This window comes from Peromyscus maniculatus, chromosome 22 (genome assembly GCF_049852395.1).
Source record: "Peromyscus maniculatus bairdii isolate BWxNUB_F1_BW_parent chromosome 22, HU_Pman_BW_mat_3.1, whole genome shotgun sequence".
NCBI classification, from domain to species: domain Eukaryota; kingdom Metazoa; phylum Chordata; class Mammalia; order Rodentia; family Cricetidae; genus Peromyscus; species Peromyscus maniculatus.
Window position 1 is genome coordinate 25,377,117 of NC_134873.1, and position 15,413 is coordinate 25,392,529.

The 15,413-nt window shown below is 42.2% G+C and overlaps 2 protein-coding genes and 2 pseudogenes across 7 annotated transcripts in view; 3 read left to right on the forward strand and 1 right to left on the reverse strand.

The window, feature by feature from the left end:
• Positions 1 to 15,413, forward strand: part of LOC143270166 (zinc finger protein 120-like) — a 78,845-nt gene that overhangs the window by 52,212 nt on the left and 11,220 nt on the right. For 2 of the 4 annotated variants that reach the window (XM_076559033.1, XM_076559031.1), the window contains exon 4: positions 4 to 4,942. The exons of 1 other annotated variant lie outside the window; for it this stretch is intronic. In XM_076559033.1, coding sequence (XP_076415148.1) covers positions 4 to 1,495 — 1,492 coding nt within the window. In that variant the 3' untranslated portion in view covers positions 1,496 to 4,942. Of the gene's footprint in view, positions 1 to 3; positions 4,943 to 15,413 lie in introns of those variants that run through there. One more of the 4 variants, XM_076559032.1, reaches the window with a different exon arrangement.
• On the forward strand, positions 1,734 to 4,942 carry LOC121826291 (uncharacterized; annotated as a pseudogene). Its single transcript, XR_013047437.1, has one exon. The product of XR_013047437.1 is annotated as an uncharacterized LOC121826291 (transcript).
• On the forward strand, positions 10,170 to 11,234 carry LOC102906386 (large ribosomal subunit protein uL18 pseudogene; annotated as a pseudogene).
• LOC102910000 (zinc finger protein 431-like) overlaps positions 11,245 to 15,413 on the reverse strand; it is a 33,534-nt gene continuing 29,365 nt past the window's right edge. For both annotated transcript variants that reach the window (XR_013047144.1, XM_042266818.2), the window contains 2 exons: positions 15,229 to 15,397; positions 11,245 to 13,028 (listed from right to left, as the gene is read on the reverse strand). Coding sequence is in view for 1 of the 2 variants with exons in the window: in XM_042266818.2 (XP_042122752.1) it covers positions 12,980 to 13,028; positions 15,229 to 15,397 (218 nt within the window). In the remaining variant the exon portion in view is untranslated. The remainder of the gene's footprint in view (positions 13,029 to 15,228; positions 15,398 to 15,413) is intronic.

The window sequence follows — 15,413 nt, forward strand, 5'->3', positions numbered from 1 at the left end:
TAGCAGATATGAAAGAAGCCATATTGGAGAGGAACCTTCTGTATATACTCAATATAGTAAAGTCTTTGCATATGACAGTCACCTTCAAAGGAACAGAAGAACACATACTGGAGAGAAACCCTATGAATGTAATCAGTGTGGTAAAGCCTTTGCATCTCACAGAAATCTGCGAATACATACAAAAACACATACTGGAGAGAAACCCTATGAATGTAATGAATGTTGTAAAGCCTTTGCACAAAAGCGTCTTCTTCAAAGACATGAAAGAACACATACTGGAGAGAAACCCTATGAATGTAATCAATGTGGTAAAGCCTTTGGACAAAAAGAGTATCTTAAAATGCATAAAAGGACGCATACTGGAGAGAAACCCTATGAATGTAATCAGTGTGGTAAAGCCTTTACACAACAGGGTTCTCTTCAAATGCATAGAAGAACACATACTGGAGAGAAACCCTACGAATGTAATCTGTGTGGTAAAGCCTTTAGACAACAGGGTTCTCTTCAAAAGCATAAAAGAACACATACTGGAGAGAAACCCTATGAATGTAATCAGTGTGGTAAAGCCTTTGGACAAAAGTATCTTCTTCAAAAACATAAAAGAACACATACTGAAGAGAAACACTATGAATGTAATCAGTGTGGTAAAGCCTTTGGGCAAAAGAGTCATCTTCAAAAACATAAGAGAAAACATACTGGAGAGAAACCTTATGAATGTAATCAATGTGGTAAAGCATTCTCTACACAGAAAATTCTCCAATTACATAGAAGAACCCATACTGGAGAGAAACCCTATGAATGTAATGTGTGTGGTAAAGCCTTTACACAAAAGAGTTATCTTCAAATTCATAAAAGAACACATACTGGAGAGAAACCCTATGAATGTAATCTGTGTGGTAAAGCCTTTACACAACAGGGTTCTCTTCAAATGCATAAAAGAACACATACTGGAGAGAAACCCTATGAATGTAATCAGTGTGGTAAAGCCTTTGGGCAAAAGAGTCATCTTCAAAAACATAAAAGTACACATACTGAGGAGAAACCCTATGAATGTAATCTGTGTGGTAAAGCCTTTACACAACAGGGTTCTCTTCAAAGACATAAAAGAACACATACTGGAGAGAAACCCTATGAATGTAATCAGTGTGGTAAAGCCTTTGGACAAAAAGTGTATCTTAAAATGCATAAAAGAACACATACTGGAGAGAAACCTTATGAATGTAATCAATGTGGTAAAGCATTCTCTACACAGAAAAGTCTCCAATTACACAGAAGATCCCATACTGGAGAGAAACCCTATGAATGTAATCAGTGTGGTAAAGCCTTTGCATTGCCCAATAATTTCCAATTGCATAAAAGGTCACACACTGGGGGCTGGAGAGATGGCTCAGTGGTTAAGAGCACTGGCTGTTCTTCCATAGGTCATGAGTTCAATTCCCAGCAACCACATGGTGGCTCACAACCATCCATAATGAGATCTGTTGTCCTCTTCTGACCTGCAGGTGTATATGCAGACAGAATACTGTATACATAATAAATAAATAAATCTTTAAAAAAAAAGTTCAAGGCCAAGGTCAACAAGATGCTCAGTATAAAAGTGTTCACCATGCAAACCCAATGGCCTAAATTCAATCCCTGGGTCTCATGGTGGAAGGAGAGAACCAGTTGCCATCATAACATACCGTGCACATACACAAACACACACACATGCAAACACCATTACTACTTAAAAAAAAAAGTCACACACTGGAGAGAAACCTTATGAATGTAATCAATGTGGTAAAGCCTTTGCATTGCATAGTAGTCTCCAGCCACATAGAAGAAAACATTCTGGTGAGAAACCCTATAACTGTAATCAATGTAGTAAAGCATTCTCTGCAGAGAAAGTTCTCAAATTACACAGGAGAACCCATAGTGGAGAGAAATCCTATGAATGTAATCAATGTGGTAAAACCTTTATACAACAGTGTAATCCTCAGACACATAAAACATACTGGAGAGAAACCCTATGAATGTAGTCAATGTGGTAAAGCCTTCTCTAGACACAATAATCTCCAAGCACATAGATGAACACATACTGGGGAGAAACCATATGAATGTAATCATATGTGGTAAAGCCTTTGTATAACAGGGTGGTCTTTAAATTTATAAAAGAACCCATTCTGGAGAGAAACCCTATGAATGTAATCAGTGTGGCAAAGCCTTCTCTAAACAGAGTAAGCTCCAAAAACATAGAAGAACACATACTGGAAAGAAACCCTATGAATGTAATCAATGTGGTAAAGCCTTCACTACACAGAGTAGTCTCCAAGCACATAAAAGAAGACATACTGGAGAGAAACCCTATAAATGTAATCAATGTGGTAAAATCTTTGTCTATGCTAGTAGTCTTCGAAACCATTTGAAAAAATCATACTGCAAAAACCTTATAAATGTCGTCAGTGTTGTAAAATTTGCATTTTATACAGAAATAAACTTTTTGTGTGCAATCAATCTATTAAAGCCTTTGTATAGTACAATAGTATTTGGGGACCTGAAAAAATACTAATGGTTTTTTGTTTTTTTGTTTGTTTGGTTGGTTGGTTGGTTTTTCAAGACAGTTTCTCTGTGTAGTTTTGGTGCCTGTACTGGATCTCACTCTGTAGACCAGGCTGGCCTGCAAACACAGAGATCTGCCTGGCTCTGCCTCCCAAGGGATTAAAGGGATTAAAAACTAGTGCCACCCTTGCCCAGTGATGGCTTCTTAATATAAAGTATCTGTTTAGATGTTTAGTCAACACACTTACAGCAGTATTCTGTAGAAAAAAAATTGACAATGTCAACAATCTCTTCAAGCTTTATGATGTCAACTTTAATATTGTCTACACCTGCAAACTCATGGGAAAAATGAATTTGTGAATTTATGAAGCCCTATGTGTAGGGTAAAAGGGCCAGCCAAAGACACAGACTCTGATGCTGAAGCCAGAGCCAAAGAAAAACACTTGAGTAGCATGAGAGCAACCAATCCTTGAGCAGGAAAGTCAACTGATCTCTAACATGAAATCCAGCCAATCTCTAAGATTGTCCAAGCTCAGAGTTGTAATAAGACCAATTCCCACCCTGAAAATCATTTCACTGGAAAAACTCCACCCCTAAGAAGCCCCATAGCCATGTGCATGTTCAGTTGGTAGCTGCCCTTTCCCAGCACTCTCCTGGATTCTCCCCTCCCCAATGAATATCTTGAATGAGTTTTGGGTGAAGACCTTCTTTTGCCATCATGGAGCAAAGTCTCTACTGGGAAACTCCCTAGTGGAGCCTGGCAGAGAATCAGTAGTACCCTCTGCAGGGAAACTCCCAAAGGGGTGCAGAGCAAAAGTAATGTTTTGGGAGTGCACCATTTCTGCAAGGGGGTTCCCCTTAGTTGTGTGAAGCAGAGAAGTAACAATTTGGGCCAGAGCTGAGAAGAAACCATCATCTCTGCTGGGAAACTCCCTAATGGAACCGAGCAGAGAAGCAATGCACACCTCTGCTGGCAAAGTATTAGAAGAATATTGCAAAGTGGTAACAGAGTGGAGGGGAGCAGAGCTGTAATGGCTCTCTCTCAGAGACAGGAGGATTGCCACAACCTGTGTGGAGACCATCCCACATGGCAACACAGCTTCAGGTATAGCCTGACTCACCCCCCCCCCACTCAAGATTTCTTTCTCCTCACACCTGTAGGTGTCCAGGAGACCTTCCTTTCACAGCTGTAGAAATAGCCTGATTTCTGACAGCCAGGGTAACTTTCCCTCCAGAACTGTCTCACTTACAGTATGAACTTAAACGATATTGTAACCTTTTTGGATTCATGGTTCTCTGTGGTGATAATCTAATTGTACTGAATTATTATTTTGATTGTATGTTAATAAATAAAGTTGTCTGGGAGTCAGAGCTATTAGAGCCATAGCAAGAGTGCGGCGGTGGTGGCACACGCCTTTAATCCCATAGTTATCTGTGTGTTCAGGGTCAGAGCTATTAGAGCCATAGCAAGAGTGCGGCGGTGGTGGCACACGCCTTTAATCCCATAAGATCTCTGTGTGTTCAGGGATACAGCCAGCATTGGAGACATATGCCTTTAAGACCTAGGGGGCTGTACATTCAGACAGTGACGAGGCAGTCATGTGTTTGGGTTTACAACCAATGAGAAGGCAGAACAACATACTTTAAAAAAAAACGAACCGACAGGAAGTAGGTCTCTTTTCGCGAAGCTGGGACAGCAGGAGGAAGGGTGAGATTTTAGCTCTGAGCTCTGACTTCTCGGCTTTCTCTTTCACATTGTTTCTGTGCTTCTTATTTAATAAGACGGTTGGTTACATCTACAGTTCTCTTCAGTTACAGGAAACAACTAATTCAGTTGTAAAACTTTATAGGTTTGTATTACTTTCTATTCTGTTGTATTTATATAATGTATTTATATAATTTGGCTCCTGGTTCCAGAGGGCTACAGGTCCATCATGAAAGTGGCATGAGAACAAGTGTCAGACATGGCAGCTAAAGCAGGAGGCTAAGAACTCACATCCTTAACCTGCAGCATGAAGCAAAGAGTAGGAACTGGAGATGATGTGTGGCTGTAAATTCTCAAAATTTTCCCCCAGTGACATATCTCCTCCAGAACAGCAGCATTTCCTAAATCTTGCCAAATGATAACATGTAGGGAGCCGCCATTCTAAGATGGCGCTGGCTTCCTGGTAGCCTAGCTGTAAACAACTCCATATTTGGCTATGATGCACGAGTATGGTAATTGGCCTTATGTCCTCAGCCTATCCCGTGGCTCCCCGTGCTTGCCTTCTGGCGGGACCCAATCACAGTACGGCACGTTTGCCTGATTCCCTTTATAAGCAGCTGCAGTTTAGTCCTCGGGGCCCCTCACCTCCCGCTCTCCCTTAATCAAGAGGCGCTCCAATAAAGTGTGTTCTGAGAAGGATCCTAGCATGGTGGTCGTTCTTCCTCACTGGCCGAGGAGCGCGCCGCAACTGGTGCCGAAACCCGGGACGGGAAAGAAACTTCGGACACCAGGTGAGGGGTCGAAGAGGATTCAGAACTCAGCACACGGAGCGGTGACGTCGGTAAGTTCTCCAGGAACGGTGACGTCGGTAAGTTCGCCAGGAACGGTGGTGACGTCGGTAAGTTCGCCAGGAACGGCGATGACGTCGGTAAGTTCTCCAGGTATGCTGATTGCTGGGATTAATCCGTTTGTGCTTGCTCTTGCGTTCATTCTTATGACAATTGTTGTTCTTCTTTGCTGTTTTGTACATGCATGTCTTAAGGAAGGACGCAATGTGGAAATCATTAGAAAGGGACGCAAGGCATTAATTAAGCACCAGGATAGTCTATCAGAGTCAGACTTTAAAAGGGAGAACTTAAGTAGGCCTAAAAAGAAGAAAGAAAAGAATGAAGAAAAGGAAGAAAATTCAGAAAAGAAAGGGGATCCTTTGTATCTAGTACTAGAGAAATTTGCAAAACTTGATTTCTCTGATAATGAATTAGATTCAGATGAGGAGGAAAATTTAGAGAAAGCCACCGCTGAATATGAGGAAGAGAAATACGGGTGGCGGTGGCGGCATCCTCCTTATAATGTTTCTGCTGGGGTGAATGTGGAACCAATGGGGCCTTCGGGACCACATCCACCCCCGGCAACACCTTCGTATCCGCAAACAGGTGGAGGTTGTCGTTTTATCAGGAGAGACACATTGGGCGCGGCTAGCGTCCGCGTTTCCAGTCTTTGAAGATCCGCAAACAACAGATATCACACATTACTTGTTATTCTAATCATTCTCAGAGATGTTATGGGGAATCCTTGTGCTGGCTGGGGGCCAGGTGCTAGGCATCACCTTTGCAGTGGAGGTTCAAACTGCTGCAGCTGGTCCCTGTCTCCAGAGATGCAAGCTTGGCCATTTCAGCCTCTTCAGGTGGAAGGAGTTAATGGCTCCAAACCATCCTTCATACCTCTACTTTTCTAAATGCACAGTTGAAAGGTGGCCTTATGGTGCTTAACCAGTGCATTGACTTGGTACAAGAACAAGTTGACATCCTTTGGCAGCTGGCCCAATTGGGCTGTGAGTGGAGAATGCCTGGTTTGTGTGTCACTAGTGTACAGTTCCAAAATGGTTCCCGAGCAGCGAATTTGTCTAAACGATTGTCCAGTTATCTTATAGGAAATTGGTCCGGAGAATTTGAATAGACACTGGAAAAACTGAGAGTGGCAGTGGTGACCATCAACTCTACATGAGTGGATCTCAGCATGGCGGAGGGACTGTCCTCCTGGATTGCTTCTACCTTCTCCCTGTTTAGAATGGGTGGGGGTAGGGTATATTTTTGGCATGCTGCCTTGGAGGATGTGTGTTTTGTCTGTGGTTGGTCTGCCGTTTGCAAGCACGTACTAAAAAAGGACAAGGTCATTATCACTCAAGCATTAGCCGCTTTGGAGTGTGGCTCCTCCCCTCAGATCTGGCTTTACCTAATATCCACACAGCCTTTGCACCCCCAGGACTGGTTAGTCCATTGCACTCGGGAAGGTGTGTGGACAATTGTTGCACGCATAGCCTTTGCACCCCTGGGCCTGGTTAGTCCATTGCACTTGGGAAGGTATGTGGACCATTGTTACACGCATAGCCTTTGCACCCCTGGGACTGGTTAGTCCATTGCACACGGGAAGGTATGTGGACAATTGTTACATGCATAGCCTTTGCACCCTTAGGACTGGTTGGTCCATTGCACTCGGGAAGGTATGCAGGCAAGTATGCACAGTTAACTCATCCTCGATCGGTCAACACATCATGAGGTGGGGACCTGATTGGATGAAATACTTGTGTTGCAGAAATCAGACCTATACTCTCTCCTGCGGCTTAATTAATAAAGAGGGGGGAGATGTAGGGAGCCGCTATTCAAAGATGGCGCTGGCTTCCTGGTAGCCTAGCTGTAAACAACTCCATATTTGGCTATGATGCACGAGTATGGTAATTGGCCTTATGTCCTCAGCCTATCCCGTGGCTCCCCGTGCTTGCCTTCTGGCGGGACCCAATCACAGTACGGCACGTTTGCCTGATTCCCTTTATAAGCAGCTGCAGTTTAGTCCTCGGGGCCCCTCACCTCCCGCTCTCCCTTAATCAAGAGGCGCTCCAATAAAGTGTGTTCTGAGAAGGATCCTAGCATGGTGGTCGTTCTTCCTCACTGGCCGAGGAGCGCGCCGCAATAACACAAACTTAGAAGGGTTGATTTCTCTGACTTCGGGGCCTCCATGCTTGCTGTCTCTTACATGAACCAATTCATAGTAAAGAAAAGCTCTCTAAGATATTAGATGCCTCAACTCCTGTATTACAGGAGTTAATGCTTTCAAGAAAAACTTTCACATTTGCTTTTCTTTAAATGCATCACTGTTCTATCTGTTTTTTGTTCCTATTTCCCATTGTTTCCAGGTCATTAAGAGTTTCTTTCCATGTTCTCACATTCTCTAATTTATCTCTTTCTGTTTAGATCAATGTTTCCTGTAGCTTAGACTTGCCTCACCCCATGTAGTTGAGCCTTTTCTGAATACCTAATCCTACTTCTGCTGCCCAATGCTGGAACGATAGTCCTACAACTACTTCAAGGCTGAGCCTTAACTGGTGAGTCAGATGGAAAAATAGACCAGTTATTGAGTGTCCTCCATATTCTCTGGATTTTACTGCAAACTTGTAAATGAATAGGGACCTGTGTAAGAATTGGGTTCACTGACCAACTCTAAAGGAGGTTAGTCACAGAAAAGAAAGGGATGAGCAAGAAGGAGCATGAGAGCTCTCCTCCTTTGACTAGCTCACATTAGAAATAAGAAGTGAGGTTACCAACTTTAGATGATCAATAAATGTCCTGACTGGCCATCTTGGGTCCACAGACCAGGGAATCAAGAATCTGGATAAAACACTGAACTTAACCATGAAACCAAATTATAGTAGTTAACACTAATTCAAGCAAAAAAAGAACTGGATAAAATGGTGTGGCTTCTCCTAAAAGACCTGTTATTTTACAGGTTTAAGATGTACAGCCTGAGAGAAATGTGTGACTAATACTTGATGTGCTGTATCACAAATCCCTAGTCTTTGGAGCACGTGGCCTTGAAGTCTATTTCTACTTCTTGAAATAATTTTTGGGGATTATAATTACATCGTTTCCATTATCTCTTTCCTGCCTCTAAGCCTTCCATAGACACTTCATTGTTTTCTAATTCATGGCCTCTTTTTGCTTTAAGAACAGTTACTGTTTGAATGTGACCTAGCAATCAGGAGCTCCAGTGGGAGGTCAATTGTGGGGTTTTTCTAGCATTTTCCTCTAATGTAAGTATAGGAAGCAGCGAGGGAGACCATAAGCAATGCCAGGGTGAGTGGGGGCACATGGCCTTGCACTCAAGGAGATTGTTCGCTGAGCTGTCTGTCATCTGGGAGTTGGATAGACCATGAGACAGTCTGGTTCTGTTGGTGGATGTGTTGACCCAGGCAGTGGCCCTTCTTCTCTAACCCTCCCTTTCTATGCATTCCCAAGGAATGGGGAGGCTCTGCAGGCCTGGCTAGGGAGATGTGGTGTGTATATTATCACTGTCCTGTGTCAACACTTTGGCATTTCTTTTGGTATGCAGTGGGAAGACAGATTGGAAAAATGAAGACATGGTTTGTAGAAATTCTTTTTTTTTTTTTTTTTTTGGTTTTTCGAGACAGGGTTTCTCTGTATAGCATTGCGCCTTTCCTGGAACTCGCTTGGTAGCCCAGGCTGGCCTTGAACTCACAGAGATCCACCTGCCTCTGCCTCCCGAGTGCTGGGATTAAAGGCGTGCGCCACCACCGCCCGGCTGTTTGTAGAAATTCTTAACATTGAATTTCACAGTTTGTGTGGTAAGTTTTATAAATAGTTTAGAAAGTGGCAGAAAGGAGGTAATGGGGTCAACTTTCATATATTCTTTTTATTATTATTATTATTTTGTTTTTTGAGACAGGGTTTCTCTGTAGTTTTGTGCCTGTCCTGAATCTCGCTCTGTCGACCAGGCTGGCCTCCAACTCACAAAGACCCACTTGCCTCTGCCTCCCAAGTGCTGGCATTAAAGGGAAGTGCCACCGCTGCCTGGCTTTTTTCAGATATTCTTGATTAGAATCCTTTTAACTTTCCTTTACCACCAGCCACAATAGCAAGATTCAGAAAAATTCAATTCCAGGGAACAAAAGGAATTTCTGAGCTATAGAGGTTCCTTGGGTGACCATGGTGTTGAGCTGGTGGATAAGGCAGATTCCACATCTTGTACCGTAATCCATGTTGCAGGAAGCAGACATTATTCTTCAACATTGTTTTGTGTGGGGGTATCAGTCAGACTGGGTTTGCCTGACACCACTAGGTGGACTGAGGCGATGGATAACCATAGCTAATCTTTCTGATCACCTTCATTTCCAGAGAGATCTAGAGCAGGTGGGCTCTCTGATTGGAAGAGAGATCAGTAGTAGCTGAAGAGTCAGAAATATATCAGTTTAGGGGTCATTTTGAGTTATCTTTATGTGAGTTGTGCAGTCCCTCTTCCCTCCCTCTTTCAATAAACTGCATTCTGCATTCTGCTGAGGCAAAGGACCCTTGTCTCTTGCCTCTGTTTTTTGATTCACAAGCCCCTCGCTTGGTGAACGGGTGGTGGTAGCACAGGCACTATCATGGAGTTGTGGATTTTACTTAAGTACAAAAGTCACATTATGTCAATGTGTGTACCAGTTTGTCTTCATAATGCTATTATGAATTTTGCGTTTTCCCACATGGCACAAAGCTTTGGATTCAGCTTTCCTCTTATAATTTGTTGTGAATTTTCGTGGATTATATTGAATTTGTGTTGTAAATTGAACATACTCAACATTACCTTCTTGTTGTTGAAAATACATAATTTTAATTGTGTTGCTTGCAAAAGTATAAAAGGGTAAATTATGCTATACTGTACAATCATTTTCAGCAAACTAATAGGAAATGTGTGACTCTGAAGCTGATTTAAAATAATGTACAAAGACATTGAAAGAGGACTGCAGTATAGTTTAGTGACAGAGAAAACAATGTTCACATAAAAGATATCGCAGTAAGTGTAATACAATTGAGGAAGTAAAAAGTAGTAAAACATGCTCCAGAATTTCACAATGAACTGAATGTGACATGGGATTATGTCAATGTGTGTACTAGTTTGTCTTAATCCTATTCAGAATTTTGAACTTTTTCCCCCTGGTGCCACTGGGCCCGCAGGTCTGTGGAGCCGCGGTCCCGGGTTGCTGTTCTGTAGAATGGGGTTTGTGAAAGTTGTCAAGAATAAGGCTTACTTTAAGAGATACCAAGTGAGATTTAGAAGGCGGTGAGAGGGTAAACCTGACTACTATGCTCAGAAACGGATGGTGATCCAAGACAAAAATAAGTACAACACACCCAAATACAAGATGATAGTTCATGTAACTAACAGAAATATCATCTGCCAGATTGCCTATGCCCGTTTAGAAGGGGACATGATCGTGTGCACAGCATATGCACACGAGCTGCGCAAGTCCGGTGTGAAAGTCGGCCTGACAGATTATGCTGCCGCCTATAGCACTGGCCTGCTGCTGGCCTGCAGGCTTCTCAGTAGGTTTGACATGAACAAGATCTGTGTAGGGCAAGTGGAGGTGACTGGAGATGGATACAATGTGGAAAGCATTGATGGTCAGCCTGGTGCCTTCACTAGCTGGTTGGATGCAGGTCTTGCCCGAACTACAACTGCCAATAAAGTTCTTGGGGCCCTAAGGGAGCTGTGGATGGAGGCTTGTCTATTTCTCATAGTACCAAACGATTCTCTGGTTATGATTCTGAAAGCAAGGAGTTTAACACAGAGGTACACCGTAAGCACGTCATGGGTCAGAATGTGACAGACTACATGTGCTCCCTGATGGAGGAAGATGAAGATGCTTATAAGAAACAGTTCTCTCAGTACCTCAAGAACAATGTGACTCCAGACGTGCAGGAGATGTATAAGAAAGCTCATGCTGCTATCTGAGAGAATCCAGTCTATGAGAAGAAGCCCAAGAGAGAAGTGAAGAAGAAGAGGTGGAACCGACCCAAAATGTCTCTTCCCCAGAAGAGTGATCGGGTTGCTCAAAAGAAGGCAAGCTTCCTCAGAGCTCAGAAAAGGGCTGCTGAGAGCTAAAGCAATTTTCTATGAAGATTTTTTCATAAAGATAATAAACTTATTGACTAAGCAGCCATTTCTGTGTTGGTTAAGCTGTTATTATGAAACCGTAGGGGATAGCATGAAGGCATGAAAGCCAAGGAGTGGAGCTCAGATCCACTTGCCTTTGCTGGGATTAAGGGCAAGTAACACCACACCTGGCTGAGAAGTTTTTCCTCCCACAAAACAAGCTTAGCCCCATCCCGTCCTGTCCTGTCCCGTCCCGTCCCCCCACCCCCCGCCCCTAGAAAAAGCCATCTTACATGACAGAGCTCTTGGGTTTCTAGTCTTCCTGGAAGGAGTCACTATCATTTAGGTTGTCAAATCTGGTAAGCAACAGACCCATGACAATGCAGTTGAATGACAATGAAGTTCACAGACTTAACAATTTGAGCCAAAAGGGTTGGGGCTTTTCTAGCTTTCATTTTACACAGCTGTTGAAAGGTATGTGTCAGACCTGAATATACATAGGAAAATAAACTGGAAGGGTCAAATACTAAACCTTGAATTTACAAGGAAAAGAACTAAGTGATACAATTTATGCCTTTTAAGAAATAGCTCTTCATCCCACAAGAAGTAAAAATTGTCTTCTGTGATTTATACCAGTCTGGATTTATCTGTATGTCAGCTGAGGTGGTTCAGGGTTTGATCACCTCTGGTCTTAAAATGTCAGGCTCTGCTTTGTGGAACTTGGCACTTCATGAAAACAGTCACTACACCCCAGCCTAAGATGTGTGTGGGTTGGTTGATTTCTAAGATGATACCATCGGATCTAATTTCAGTCACAGTGGTAACTGCATGTTAACATGTGGAATACATGGTGAAGCTAAGTCATTCCAGCCGCTTCCTCCATCTGAAGTTAAAATGTGTAAGTATAATACAATAAACCATGCTATAAACCCAACCTTTTAATAAAAGGAGTCATTTAAAAAAAAGAATTTTGAGTTTTTCCACATGGCACATAGCTTTGGATTCAGCTTTCCTGTCATAATTTTTTGTGAATTTTCTGTGGATTATATTGAATTTGTGTTGTAAATCAAACATGCTTAACATCATCTTCTTGTTGTTGAAAATACATAATTTTAATAGTGTTATTTCAAAAGTATAAAAGGGTAAATTATACTATTCTCTATAATCACTTTTAGCAAATATAGGAAATGTGTGAAACTGATTTGAAATAATGTACAGAGACATACAAAGAAGATGTCAGTATAGTTTAGTGACAGAATACATTGTGTTCACATGAAAGATATCGCATTAAGTGTAATATAATTATGGAAGCAAAAATAGTAAAACATGATCCAGAATTTCACAATGAACTGAATGTGACATGGGATTGTGTAATGGTGTGCAAAATAATCTCTGATAGCAGTAGGTTGGGATTTTCCATAGATATCAACTAAAATTAGTTGAAAGCATGTTGCATTGGAATCGTTGTTATAAAATTGCACTTATTTAGTGTGAGTGTAGTGATGCATTTGGACACAGTACCTACACCTGAGCAACCCTGTTACACCAAATAAGAGTAAACCATGTTCTTCAGACGTTCTCTTTAGTGACATTAGTAGACTATCTGAAGGTAAGTGATATAAAATCAGTGGTTAATTTTAGTGTACTGAAAATAACATGTCTTCAGCTGTATGACTAATAGTACTTAAAATAATAGCAAATTTCTTATACTAAAAAGTACCAAATTTTGTCAGGCAATGGTGATGCATACATGAAATCCCAGCACTTAGGAGGCAGAGACACGTGGATCTCTGAGTTTGAGGACAGCCTTGTCTACAGACCTAGTTCCAGGGCTCCACAATGGAAATCCTGTCTTGGAATACTGAAAAAAAAAAAAAGGAAAAAATTGCTGTTAATTATACAACGTGCATAAGACTCTTCACATAGTAAATTACAAGCAATGAATATAAGCAAGTATATATTAAGGTTTTCTACAGACATTTCCTGAGAGAATTTATCAAAACTGATGTAAGTAATAATAATGAAAAGAAAAGGCCTTGGAAAACAATACCCTGACTTCATATAATTTATTAAGTGTTATAAATATATATAACTCTTAACTTCATGGAAACTGCATAAAGGTAAGATTTCATGTACATAAGTGAGTAAAGAGCTTGTGGGTAAACTTAAGCAGAACAAAATGAAATTTCAAAGCAACGTGTTCATCCAAGCTTTTATTCTATTGCTTAAATTCTATACAAATTTAAGGGGAAAGTGGACAAGAAGGTAACAGGACAAAGCACATTTTATACTTACATAAAAGCATCATAATGAAATCCATGTTGTACATAATTAATGTATACCAACAGACACACTTTTTAAAAAAAAAAAAAAAACTTTCAATGGCTCGTGAGGTTGACCTCATGCCTCAGCACACATGGAAGGGCACTCCATGTTTTGGTGCTGGAAGTGAGGCAAGATCTTAGAGATATTTATCACGACCTTGTTCTACCTCTATAACACACCTCTGGTTTCTAAACGTCCTTCCCTATAGTATTGGCTGATCAGGAAAGGGTCAGGAAAAGCTGATGCACTATTGTATGGTGAGGAATCGAACACCCACAGCAGCTTTTGCTTACACTCCTGTGTGTGTGTGTGTGTGTGTGTGTGTGTTTCCCTTGTTCTGTGCTGTGATAACTGGAGTGATGCAAGTGGTAGAAACAATGAGCACACAGGCAAGGACCAAGACTGTGTGCAGTGCACTGCTTTATTAGATCAGTGCTACTCGCTGCCATGACTTCTTTACTCCCTGAGTGAGTCCTCCAACAGAGGACTTCCAGAGCTTTCAGTGAGGCTAACTGGTTTGAGGAGACTCCAGGTGCCCATTGCAGCAGCGAGAAGATTTTAAGGAAAGTTTTTCTGACAGAGGGAGCCCTTCTTCATCCTCATAGGACCTGGAAAACATTTGCTGACATCCTTCTCCACAGGGAACCCTCTCCTGTGCATTTGACCTCCCTCTGCCCCTTGCCAGCTCTGCCCCTGCCCTCTGATCACCTTTATCAACTTCTGTCTTCACAGTGGACAGCATCCTCTCAACACAGGCCTTTGGGGCTAATATGACTAACCAGGAGGATGCTGGTAGGTTTCCAAACCCCTGGATGTTCACAGCTGCAGGCCTATAACAAGGAATAGCTATTTTTTTTATTTAATGTCATTTCTTTAACAAGACTTAAAAGAATAGGTAAAATGATTGTTACCCCTAAAGCAATTTGTTGTATCTCTAGTTCTTATAATCATGGGTCTCTTGAAAACCTGACTAAATTGTCAGGGACCAAACATGAACCATGGAAAAGTACAAGCTAGGCCAGAGAACAAGCCACAGGCCCTAAACCAGGTGCCCTCAAAGATAAAGAACATCCCAAGGTCAGGTAGCATAGCAACAGAACAATGGGCCCTGACCAGTGACCTGATCACCTAGGACAACATCCTGCAGCCTCACAACCTGCACGTCCCCCCTTAGCTACACATCTGGCACATCCTGCACCCCTTCCCTCCTTCCTGCCCCCTGCCCCTCCGATGCTATATAAGATTTGCTGAGGAGAATAAAATTTGCAGCTTGATCAGAACCCTGTCTTGCTGTCGTCCTTCATGTCTCTCCATCCCTTCCATCCTCTCCTACAGGTGGGTCACCCCCATTGACACCCCACTGGCCAGGGCACTAAATCACTAGGTGCTTACAGAGCATGGCCACCAACCAAGCAGGAGAATAAGGATTCAGAGCTATTTTGGCATGGAGTAATGACACCAAGGTGTGAAATGTCTGTGAAGCAGTCACTGCTCAATATTGCTAGCCCATTTAGTATTTTCTCTTTCGTGTTAGTGTAGCCCCTCCCCCCAAAACCAAACATACATTTTATTTTTCCTATATTCAGTTTGACTTTAACAACTTTCTAAAAATGCAAACACTGATCAGCACAGCAAACCTGCCTTCTGAACACCACATATTGCCCAGGTAACATATCATAGGCATTCATGACCACAAGCACTACTGGTCCTCTAGAAACAAATCAGAGAGAAGCTACCTGATGGCCGTGGAAGTGTGCATGATGTCTTGGATCAGAGGCACATCCACAGTGATGATCATGGAGGCTACTCCTGTAAAGTAGAAAGTCTTCAGGGCCATCTCAGTGCCTGGCTCACCAAGACTCTGCACAAAGGGCACCCACTGCAGAACCTGACTCCATCTGTGTCCTAGAAGAAAGGGCAC